General features: G+C 37.4%; 1 protein-coding gene across 2 annotated transcripts in view; it reads left to right on the top strand.

The window, feature by feature from the left end:
* The window catches only part of CASD1 (CAS1 domain containing 1), a 102,057-nt gene that overhangs the window by 55,820 nt on the left and 33,195 nt on the right, over positions 1-13,042 (top strand). For both annotated transcript variants that reach the window (XM_006834284.1, XM_006834285.1), the window contains exons 5-8: positions 2,499-2,561; positions 6,626-6,670; positions 8,412-8,535; positions 12,727-12,941. In XM_006834284.1, coding sequence (XP_006834347.1) covers positions 2,499-2,561; positions 6,626-6,670; positions 8,412-8,535; positions 12,727-12,941 — 447 coding nt within the window. The remainder of the gene's footprint in view (positions 1-2,498; positions 2,562-6,625; positions 6,671-8,411; positions 8,536-12,726; positions 12,942-13,042) is intronic.

The following is a 13,042-nucleotide window of genomic DNA, read 5'->3' as shown; positions in this document are numbered from 1 at the left end:
TTTCCCAGTCACAGTGTTAAGAGTTTAAAAGCATTATAGTAAGAAAGAATTATATGTGCAAAGACCTATGGGAAAAACATCATTCAGAGCATTCCAGTAGTTGGATGCCACCACTTGTTTGTCAGTTTGTCATACTGTGGTGGCTTGCATGTTGCTGTGATTCTGAAAGTTATACCTTGGGTATTTTAAATACCAGCAGGGTCACCCACAGTGGCCAGGTTTCAGCTGGGCTTCCAGACGAAGACAGACTAGGAAGAAGGAGAGACGGACTACTTATGAATATTTAGTCACTGAAAACCTTATGAATAGCAGTGGAACACTGTCAGCACAAGAATACTGAATACTGAAACATAATGAAAATTGTCAGATATAGATAGTGCTAGAATATTGTCAGATATAGATAGTGCCAGAAGACGAGCCTCTCAGATTGGAAGGCACTCAAAATATGACTAGGGAAGAGTTGCCTCCTCAAAGTAGAGTTGACTGTGATGATGTGAATGGAGTAAAGCCCTTGGGGGTGATGTGGCACAACTCAAAATGAAGAGAAAGAGCTGTAAACAACCATTAATCATCAAAACATGGAATTTACAAAGTATGAATATGGGAAAATTGTCAAAAATTAAATGGAATGCATAAACATCAATATTCTAGGCATTAATGAGCTGAAGAAGAAATTGAAGAGTAATGGCGTCACATTCATCAACTAAAAGAATATCTCAAGATCTTACTTGAAGTTCAATGCTATATATGATAGGATAATATCCATATACCTACAAGGAAGACCAATTAATATCACTATTATTCAAATTTACACACCTACCACTAAAGCCAGTGACGATGACATTGAAGAATTCTACCAGTTTCTTCAGTCTAAAATTGATCAAGCATTGCAGTCAAGGTGTATTGAGGATGGCTGATTAGGAAGTGGCTCCGTGCAGACCTTTGCCAGCAGTAACACAAAATACTGGACGAAGTAGGTTCAGGGGATGGTCCTGAAACTGTGAACTACATGTAAAGGGATATTTACATGTATCAAAGGCTCACTACTAGTGGAATTTGTAGCAGAAGCAAGAAAAATGACATTTTCTGAGTGGTAGCTGCTGGTTGAAGCCCTGCACAGCCGTCTTGAACAGGATGCAGCAAATATGGGAGCAGGAAAGAAATCCCATCACTAACACCTGACAGATTCTCAGTGGTAAAGGTGTGAACAATCTTACTTCTGCTCATTTATCTGTGGGTGTACCTCCACTCTGGTAACTAGAGGGGTGGGGCCTCAGCGAGTGGATACTCCACCCCCGACCCCTGGAGGGTTCTACTGTGCATGTGCATAGATCTGCGCAGCAAAGACCACTGGGCCCAGAATAGAAGAAGGGGAGGAGTCGACAGGAATAGCATAAAACAGCCTGGCCAACTGAGAAACACCTAGACTAGTTTATAGAGAAGGAGGACAGGCAAAAGAGGAAAGAGGCCAAACATTTTGAAATTTCTCAGGTGACCTTGAAGGCAAGAAGATGAAAAAAGTGCGTTAAAGTCTTACTCATATTTTGCTAAGGGTTTTTGTTTGTTTGTTTAGTTGTTATTGTTGTTTTTTTTGCCAAATGTAGACTTTAGTGTCAAATCATTTTTTTCTTTTGTGGCGAATATACAGCAATTGCTGTGTTGGAAGACATACAGATAGAATGCACCTTGGAAGTCAGGATGACCAGATTTCATCTCTCAAGTTATTTTATCAGGAGGGACCAGTCCATGGAGAAGGACATTTTGGGTAAAGTGGAAGGTCAGACAAAAAGAGGAAGGCTCCCAATGAGAGATGTATTACCACAGTGACAGCAGCAGTGGGCTCAAACATTGTGAGGTTGATACAAGACCTGGCACTGTTTCGTTCTGTTGTGCATGTGGTTGCTATGCATCAGTATCAATTTGATGACACCTAACAACAACAACAGAAAGTCGCTGAATAAGAATCAAAAGGGTTCTTAGAGAACAAAGGAGAAAGTGGCAGGGAGAAATGCAGAAGGGAGAGGCAGAGACCAAATTCTGTGCATTCTTAGCAATCCTAAGGGCTTTTATTTGAGGACACTTGTAAACCCCTTAATCTTTAAGGATTTGGCAAGATCAGATTGAAGTTTTTAATGACTATGGTTATGCTGTAGACTAATGTCTTAGACTGCAAGGTCTGTTTGAACCTCAAGATTGGCGGTTCAAGCACACCAGCCACTCCTCAGAAACCCTATACAGGGTTGCTATGAGTTAGAACCAACTTGATGGTTAGCAACAACAACAACAGCATAGTTAAACTCTGAAGATAAATTAGAAGGCAGAAGTGAAAGCAAGAACTGTGTGAGACTTCTCATATTGCATAGAAAGATGGTGATATTTTAGATGAGGTGGTATTTTATTTTTAAGCACACTGTAAGAGAAATGTTAATGTTTGTTCTTAATAGTGGAGATAAAGTATCTCTGATTTTAAAAATTAACCTCTTAAATTTCTATTTTAGGATTTTCTGTGGCACCCAGAAGTTAATGGTTCTATGAAACAATGCATCAAAGTATGGACCGAGGTCTGTATTTGAGATTACATTTAGGCTTTTCTGATGTGGATTAATCAGATTTTGAACAACCCTGAGCATCATCCACTATTATTTATTTCACTTTACTCGCCAGCCCTATTCTCCTAGAATATAGCTCAGAGCTCTTTCTAATAGCCACTAAGCAGTGCTGGACTGATCTGTCACTATGGATCCACTGTCTCTTCCTCACTGTCACATTCTACCCCTAAAACATGTTATGCTTACATCATACTTTCCAGATGTAACAGTTTTTTATTACTGCTAAAACTTAACTGAAACCCAGGTCATTTTTGTAGCACTGTACACATTCCCTTGAACATTTTCCTGTTTTTTCTGGCACCCAGATACTTCAGTAACTACTCCTTTTTTCTTGTTTTTTAAATAACCTATTTTTGCCCCTTTTATTATATTTGTGACCCAAAAGACATGCCTAATAATCTTTAACTCATTAATGTTTGGAGATAAGTTAGATATAAAGAGCAAGCATGCTGTTAACCTCAGAAGCCCATGAGTTCTCAAAAGTTCACTTGAGATTCTCCACAGTTGTCTCCATCTAGCGGCTTTGTTAGTCTTTCCATTATATCTGTGTTCTTTGCTATAGGCATTTGCATTGGGCAAATGGGTAAAACAATATTAGATTTTGTTGACTTTGTTTTGCTTAATTCATTGTACTGCAGTGATTTTTTATTTGCTTCTTTTTGCACTAAATGTCCTGCATTTTTTTGCCCTAAATGGATTGCAACTACATCACATACTTAATAGGCTTTTGTAAGATCCTGTGGGAATCTAGTATATTTCTAACACTAGTTTATTTATTAGAAAGTATGTCTCTAGTTCCAAAAAGCAAGCATGCAGACAAGTTTAGAATTCAACTTTCTGGTAAATTGGGATCTTCACATATACTCACTTCTCACTTATCAACAAGGTTAAGTTCCAAAGACCAGGTCGTTATGTGGAAATTGATGTTATGTGGAAATTGGTGTCACCTGTACTGTGAACGTCCCATCAGGCCCCTGGTGAGATCACCTTCACTGCTGCCTCTTCCTCCTCAGGTTCTCTCAGGGGAGGTCTACCCAGTTTTACATAGCCAGAGTGGCCTAAGTGTTGCCCTCACCCCCCTCCTCTAGCTCCATACCTTTCCTGCCCTCAGTGTATTTCCAGTATGAGTCGTCCCACATCATCCCCTCAGGGACCCCAAAATGCCTTTGGTAACTTTGTCAGGACAATGGGCTCCCTATCTGTGGGAAAGAGGCCCTAAGTGCCATAGTAGGGGTTTACACTGCCTACTGTGTCCCTACACCAGTCCCTTGTCCCAGGATCTCCCAACTCTCACTGCCTTCTTTTACCATGAGAATTGACATTCCCAAGTTTCTCCTGAGGCCCTGCCTCTGCCTTTGACCTTGAATTACAGTTGCTGCTGGATGCTCAACCACTGACCCTACCTCTGCCATCACCTGTGCTTACCCAGAAGAGATGACAAGGAAGCATAAGGGACATCATAGGTGTCGGTCAGCTAACATGGGAGTCCACTGTCCCCAGATATCCAAGTGTCTCATCTCAGGGCTCCTTCTGACAACTTGTCTGTCCTGTAACCTCTTGGGACTGGTAGTTAGGGCAAAACCCTGGGGTCCCACTTTTTCCCCAGCTCCAAGGGTGGCCCACCTTCAGGACACTGGCTACCATTTCCCCAGCCACAGTCCCTTGTGAACACCTAGGACTTGATAGGCAGTATTCCATCCCTACCAGTCCCACTCCAGCTCACACCACCCCCTACTTCCAGCTCAGCCCGGCACTCCTGGTTAATGAAATACTATGCAACACAAGTTTCCTTTCTTATGTGCACATGGGTCTGCTGGTCAGGGAACCTGTTCAGGGACAATGACGTTCCTTATACCAGATGTGCATTATTAATACACAGAATAGTTGGATAGTAAAATGGTGAATATATATATATAATTAGTTGAAATTGAGGTGTATACCATGTTTTTATTGCTATGTTAAAAGATACCCAGAAATGTGATAATTTTTATATATTTAAAATAAAATATTTCATATATAAGGGGGCTCCAAAAAGCCTGTGGAAAAATCTTTTAATTACATTTTTCATGAACTTTTTTAACCCCCTTATATGTGCTGGCCGTAAAAATATATCCTTCAAAGAGTGAAGAAATTCACCATAAGTGTTAGTAAAGTATAATTTTTAAGTCCTGTAAAAACCACAGAAAACCTCTAGGTTATTTATTAATCTGGAGATATAGTATATTTCTAAAATTTAAATTCTAAGAGATTTTGCTTTTTGTGTGTGTGTATGTGTGTGGTATGGGTGAAATTTTACAGACAGATTAGTGTTTCATTCAACAATGTATATACCTTTTGGTTCATGACATTAATTGCAGTCCCCATAGGACTGTAGCATTTTCCCCACCCTCTCCTGTATTCCTCCTTTCCATTTGTCCTTTCTTGCCTCTCTCTGTCTTGTAAACTTTGTTTTGAGACAAATTCTGTCCATTGGACTCACGTGGCTTACTGTTCTAAAGAATATGTTTTCCCTGATGGTAGTATTCATTTTACAAGCCTGGCTGTTATTTGACTGAAAGTGGGTTCAGTAACTGAGTTTGAAGATTTTCTAAGGGCCAGTTTTAGGGATTCTTTCAGTCTATCGGAGTCCTGGTGTGGCGCTGTGGGTTAATGCGTCAGACTGCAAAGCCATTTGAACTGCAAGGTCAGCGGTTCAAGCTCACCAGCTGCTCCTTGGAAACACTATTCAGGGTTGCTATGGGTCGGAATTGACTTGACGGCACTTCACAACAATAACACCAGTCTCTATCAGATCAGTAAGTCGCATTTTTCAAGATTTTGAATTTAGTTCCACATTTTTCTCTCACTCTATTTAAAACCTGTTGGAGTCCTGGTGTGGCTCTGTAAGATAAGCACTGGACTGCTAACTGCAAGGTCAGCTGTTCAAATTCACTAGCCACTGCTCAGAAACCCTGTACCCTGTACAGGGTTGCAATGAGTTGGAACTGACTCAGTATCACTTAACAGCAACATTGTGTTCACACACATACAATAGAAGGTCCAAACTAGAGTGGGAGCAGAGTCCACGTCTATCTCTGTAGGATCAGTACTAGACTTTGAACTGCGAGGGCAGCAGTTCATACCCACCAGCTGTTCCGTGGAAAACCCTGTACAGGGTTGCTATGAGTTAGAACTCACTTGATGGCACTGAATAGCAACAACGTTGTGATCCCAATCAGAACGGTCAGCAGTGGTAGTCAGGCACCTTCTAATTCTGGTCTCAGCGTAGTGAGGCTGAGATGCCATGGTCTTTGGACTCACTGTTTCTTGGATCTTTGATGTCTTTTATTCTTTGATTCAGATGGGGAGAGACAAGTAGGTACACCTTATAATTTACCTAAATTAGTTTTTGGAGTCATAAATTCTATCATAAAACTTTTTATGATTGTTAAAAGAAAGGGAAATTTCAACTAAATGTCCATGTAACTACCAAACATTGATTATTTGATTGTTTTCATTCATTTAACAAATATTTATTTATTAATATTAAGGAATTAACCATTTATTTTGTGACAAGTTAAAAGGTTTGCCTTATAACCACCCCCTTAAACCTTTTTTTTTGTATATGTTGTTGTTGTTGTTAAGTGCCGTCGAGTCGGTTTCGACCCATAGCGACCCTGTAAAGGGTTTCCAAGGGTGTAAATCTTTATGGGAGTAGAAAGCCTGATCTTTCTCCCGCGGAGCAGCTGGTAGTTTTGAACTGCTGACCTTAAGGTTCGCAGCCCAATTCGTAACCACTACGCTACCAGAGCTATATCTCTTAAAGAGTCCTCATGCTATTCTTTGTAAGCATATAAAGCTTTAGGCACTAGATACCTATCTTGTTATAACAAGATTGTGGAAGAAACTCTAGAAAATTAATATACATTTAGAAGGAAAAAGAACTTAAGTGTTAAGAAAAACAATCAATGATGCAACTTATACTCATTCTCTTAACTGGTGATTACATTATTATAAAGGTTTTGTTTTCCCTATAGGATTCTGTTGCAAAACCTCATGTAATTGTAGCAGGAGCTGCCACAGTAAGTAACTAGTTTTATTCCAAGTAATGATTTTTGTTCTATTTTAAGGATGTGCTAAGAAAAAATATTTACTATGCTTAGATAGAATTCTTGATTGTACTTATGTTTTAATTTATATTATAATCTATTAATCTGATGAATATTAATTAAAATATATGAATAATTTATGACATATGGTAGTAAATATTGGTATCATTATCTCCAAAATTGTATTTTTCTTGAATGTTCAAATTTAAAAGAGTAATTTTATAACAATTTTTTCTGTCTTCATATGTGAAGAGAAGTCAAAATTATTGTTATAAAAATCATAGAAGTCTTTATTAAACAAAAAATAGCAAAATGTGAAGCTGTTGTTTTTCACTATATCCCTCATTTCTGAAGGTGTTATTTCTAGAGAGATCAAATCGTATCCTTTTCAATGTCCTTTGAATTTGGGAAGCAAAAAGAAGTCTCAGGAGGCAAGATCAGAGCTGTTGGGTAGATGGGATACTCTTTCCCAACAAAATTCTTGCAGGACAGCCCTGCTACCTGTGAAGAATGAGCAGATGAATTGTTATAATAGAAAACAGTTCCTAGCCACAACCTGACCTTTTTCTCACATGTGCAGTTTTCTATTTTCTTCAGAGTTCATCATAATAAGTACCTGTGACTGTCCTATATCCTTCAAGAAAATCTGTCAGGATTACCCCCTTTGGGATCCTAAGAAACGGTCACTATAACCTTCTGAGTTGACCCTTCTGCCTTGAATTTAACTGGTCCAGCAGATCCCTTTGGAAGCCACTGTTTTTTTTTTATTAGATCTTTTTAAAAACTTAATATTGTGAATTGAGTGAAGGCTTACAGGACAGAGCATCAGTTTTACATTCAAGAAATTATACATCATTCCATCTTAATGATTCTAATCCCCTCAATGTAACATCACCTATCCGTCTTCCTCTCTGTTTCCATTTTCCTCCTTTTCCAACCCTTCTGAATTTTTTCCTGAGGTAAATGCTGCCCTTTTGATCTCTAATGGTCGGTAATTTTATGGTATGCATACCTCACTAGTATTGTTGTTATCATTAAGTGTCCTTGAGTCAGTTCCAACTCTTAGTGACCCTGTATAGGGTTTCTGGTACCTAGCTATTGCTTGGCTGAAAATTAAGCCACAGGAGTAAGTTCAGCTCCAGAGGTGAAGAGTATTTCACATTTTGTCTAGCTCTATCCAGGAACTTATAATATGATCCCTTTCAGAGAAGTTGGTCATATAGCTGGGTACCATGTAGTTCTTTTGGTCTCAAGATCATGAAGACCTATGGTCCATTAGTCCATTGAGTAAATTGTTTCCAAGGCATCTTCAATTTTACATTGTTCTTCTGTCTTCTGCACAGAGAGAAACCAATAGTTGTACCTTAAATGGCCACTCATGAACTTTTAAATGATTGGATCTTTTTTGAAGGCACCTTACTAAGAGTAATATAAGTGTATTACTGAGCAAAATTGTCTACAGCCATACACTGATAACAGAGACATATTTAAAATACATTTTGTTTGAAGTAAACTTGTGCATGTATGAACTGGAAACCCTAATAGCAATGCTTTTTGGATTATACTCATATTTCATGAAAATCATATGATTGCCCTTAACCAAATTTGTTCTGATGTTGATACAAATGGCAATTATCATAAAATAGAGCTATAGATTGTATACTTTAATTTTTCTGTGATAAATACTGAATTCCTAATTTTTATTTATTCTTAGTGGTCCATCAAGATTCACAATGGTAGCAGTGAAGCACTTTCCCAATATAAAATGAACATTACCTCCCTAGCACCACTTTTAGAAAAATTGGCAAAGACAAGTGATGTATATTGGGTCTTACAAGGTAAGAAATAAGTAATGAAAAAATGTCATTCTGTGTATATTTTGAAATGTGGATTTTTATTATCCCTGTTTCAAGAAGCAAAGTAACTCCTTTGTGAGAATAAAGTTTAAAATAAGGTCTGCAAAATTAGAATGAACTTGAGTTATTTGTTTTCCTTTTTATGAATTTAGGGAACAGAGACTAATAAATATAATAAGTAAAAGAAAATAAAAAATGTCTTCTAAGGTGTCTCAGCAGACAAAATGACTATGAGAATATAAGAAAGAATTCTAAAGGCAAAGGAGATGTTTTCCTCTGATTTTTTACTTCCCACAAATTCTACATATTGACTGAGAAATAAATATATAGAATGCCTATTAATAAGTTTGTTTCATAATATTAAAATCACTGGAAGTAAATATACTTTGGAATTGACAAGAATGTATTTGAATTTGCACTTGGTAATGACATTCTTTAAGAGTGTGTAAACTTTTTAATTCTACTCATTTCAAGAATGTATTGAATGACCATTATTTAATAACTAGCATAATATACCACCACTCTTCTGTCCGTTTGTCATACTGTGGTGGCTTGTGTGTTGCTGTGAATCTGGAAGCTATGCCATAGGTATTTTAAATACCAGCAGGGTTACTCATGGTAGACAGGTTTCAGATGAGCTTCCAGACTAAGACAGACTAGGAAAAAGAAGAGATGGAATACTTCTGAATACTTAGTCACTGAAAATCTTATGCATAGCAGTAGAACACTGTCAGATAACACCAGAATATTGAATATTGAAACAGGTGAGGAGCACCAGAATATTAGAATATGACTGGGTAAGAGCTACTTCCTCAACGTAGAGTTGACCTTGATGTCGTGAATGAAATAAAGTTTTTGGAGCCTTCATTTGCTGATGAGGCACTACTCAAAATGAAGAGAAACAGCTGTAAATATCCATTAATAATCAGAAGATGGAATATACAAAGTATAAGTACAGGCAAGTTGGAATTGTCAAAAATTAAATGGAACCCATAAACATTGATATCCTAGGCATTAGTTAGCTGAAATGGACTGGTATTGGTCATTTTGAATCTGACAACCACATGATTTACTATGTCGGGGATGACAAATTGAAGAGGAATGGCACTGCATTCGTCTTCAAAAAGAACATCTCAAGATCCTTCTTGAAGTACAGTGCTGTCTTTGATAGGAAAATATCCATAAGCTTAAAAGGAAGGTCAGTTAATACCACTATTATTCAAATGTATGCACCAACCACTAAAGCCAGTGTTGATGAAATTAAAGAATTCTACCAACTTCTTCAGTCTGAAATTGGTCAAACATGCAATCAAGGTGTATTGATAATTACTGATGATAGTAATGCAAAGTTTGGAAAGATTAGCCACTGGAAAATATGGCATTCGTTATAGAAACGTTGCTGGAGATCGTATGATAGAATTTTGCAAGACCAATGACTTGTTCATTGCAATGCTAAAGCAAATGGAAGAAATGAGGGGTAAAAGAGCTGAATAGAAAATTTCAAAAGGCAGCTTGAGGAGACAAAGTCAAATATTGTAATGATTGATATGTGCAAAGATCTGGAGTTAGAAAACCAAAAGGAAAGAACAAATTCAGCATTTCTCAAGCTGAGGGAACTTAAGAAAAAAATCAAGTCTTGACTTTTGTTATTTAAGGATTCTTTCTATGGGCAAATTATTGAATAATTTAGAAATCACCAACAAATGGAAGGAATTCACAGTCACTGTACTAAAAAGAAATGATCAATGTTCAACCATTTCAAGAGGTAGCATATGATCAAGAACCAATGGTACTGAGGGAAGAAATCCAAAGTGCACTGAAGTTCTTGGCAAAGAACAAAGTACCAGGAATTGATGGACAACAAATTGAAATCTTTAAACAAACTGATGCGGCACTGGAGGTACTCACTCATCTATGCCAAGAAATTTGAAAGAGAGCTGCCTGGACAAGTGATTGGAAATGATCCATAGTTGTGCCCATTTGAAAGTGAGGTGACCCAACTGAATGCTGAAGTCAATGGGTAGTATCATCAATATCACATGCAAGTAAAATTTTGCTGAAGATAATTTTAAAAACGCTGCAGCACTATATTGACAGGGAGCTGCCAGAGGTTCAGGCCAGATTCAGAAAAGGGCGTGGAACCAGGGATACTATTGCTGATGTCAGGTGGATCTTGGCTGAAAGTACAGAATACCAGAAAGATGTTTGTTGTTGTTAAGTACCATCGAATAGGTTTTGACTCATAGCGACTCTGAATAGAGTTTCCTAGGAAAGGCTGGTGAGTTTGAACAGCTGACCTGTGGATCAAACCGACCTTGAGGTCAAGTGCTTATCCTATGGCAGTACACCAGCACGCCAGAAGCATGTTTACCTGTGCTTTATTGACTATGACTATGCTTTTGATTGTGTGGATCATGACAAGCTATGGACAACATTGCAGAGAATGAGTATTCTTAAACACTTAATTGTGCTCATGATGAATCTGTACAGGGACCAGGAGGCTGTTGTTCAAACAGAATGAGGGAACACTGAATGGTTTCAAATTAGGAAAGTTGTATGCCAGGTTTATATTATTTCATCATACTTAATCTATATGCTGAGCAAATAAATCTAGAAGGTCAGTTATATGAAGAATGTGGCATCAGGATTGGAGGAAGACTCATTATCAAACCTGCGATATGCAGATGGTACAACCTTGCTTGCTGAAAGAGGAGAGGACTTAAAGTACTTACTGATGGTGATCAAAGACCACACAACTTTCGATATGGGTTACACTTCATTGTGAAAACAAAACAAGAATCCTTACCACTGGACCAATAAATAACATTAAGATAGATGTTGAAAAGATTGACGTTGTCATAGACTTAATTTTGATCACATCAGCCATGAACACTCATGGAAGCCACAGTCAAGAAATCAAACAAAATATTGCATTATTTTGTTTTATGGAGATCCTGTTTAAGAAGATAAATCTGCAGCACAAGACCTCTCTAAAGTGTTCAACTGTAAAGATGTCAGTTTGAGGACTAGTTTTGTGTGACAAAACCATGGTATTTTCAGTAACCTCATATGCATTTTAAAGTTGGACAGTGAATAAAAAAGTCCATAGAATAACTATTACACTTGAGTTACAGTGTTAGAGGAGAATATTATAAGTACCATGGACGACCACTAAAAGCACAAACAAATCTGTGTTGGAAGAAGCACAATGAGAATGCTCCTTAGAAGCCAGGATGGCCAGACTTCATTCCTCATACTTCTGACATATTATTAAGAGGGACCAGTCCCTGGGGAAGGACATCATGTTTGGTAAAGTGGAGGTTCAGTGAAAAAGAGGAAGATTCCCAATGCAATGGATTGGCACTGTGGCAGCAGTTTTGGGATCAAGTGTACTTTGTTCTGTTGTGTGTAAGGTCGCTATGAGCCAGTACTGACTTGACAGCACCTAACAACAACAACAACAGCAGTAACATAATATGATATGCCTTGGGTCTTTTTAGGGTTCAGTATGTTTGTAAGAAACTCTAATGATTATATCCAAATTTAATAACAAGCTGAGAAGAATAACAAAGTATGGTAATAATCTGTTCTATAATTCGTGTTCTATTTGCAGACTCATTGTTACCTCTCAGTAACATGAGAAAAGTTAAAATTTAAATTACTTATAATAAGTAATGAGAGAATAGACAGCCCTTGATCCTCAATAATAGTACCTTCTAATTGGGTGAATAAAGTTTACAATATTGAACAGGAAGAAATATAAAGGTTGACTGCTACTCTTAATTCCACAATGTTCAATACCCAATTTTAATTCACTGTTAACTCAGTGTAACCCCAGTATTCATAAGTTTTAAACTCTTAAGGCATGTAAGAGCATAAAGTTGCTGTTCCACATCTGTGTAGCTAAGAGAAAGGAGTACATTTCTTTAAACTTTCATATTGATTTAATTTAAAATTAAGTGTCAAAATTGATTAACTTAACAGGTGTATATAGGATAGGAAATCTGTTGCAAATGTGGATCAACTTTATGTAAAAATTAACTTATAAATGCCTGAAACCATCTGGATTTAAGAACAAAATATGAAATGTATTTTAGTTAATTTTGCAGGTTCACAATTTCTACCAATAGGAATTCTAATATGTGCTATTAAAAATGTGTTTCATATGTACAGATCCTGTTTATGAAGAGCTATTAAGTGAAAATAGGAAAATGATCACTAATGAGAAGATAAATGCCTACAATGAAGCTGCCGTCAGTATTTTGAATAGTAGCACGAGAAATTCTAAATCAAATATTAAGATGTTCAGTGTTTCCAAATTAATTGCTCAAGAAACCATCATGGAATCTTTGGATGGCTTGCATCTTCCTGAATCAAGCAGAGAAACTGTAAGAGTTCTTACACATGTTAGTAGAGAATATGTTATCTAATTGCTTATTACTGCAGTCACTATGGAGTCCTGGTGTGGCGCTGTGGGTTAATGCGCCAG

Source organism: Chrysochloris asiatica, unplaced genomic scaffold, assembly GCF_000296735.1.
Source record: "Chrysochloris asiatica unplaced genomic scaffold, ChrAsi1.0 scaffold00010, whole genome shotgun sequence".
NCBI lineage: Eukaryota > Metazoa > Chordata > Mammalia > Afrosoricida > Chrysochloridae > Chrysochloris > Chrysochloris asiatica.
The sequence above is the reverse complement of the archived record's forward strand: the minus strand, read 5'-3'. Positions and strand labels throughout refer to the sequence as shown.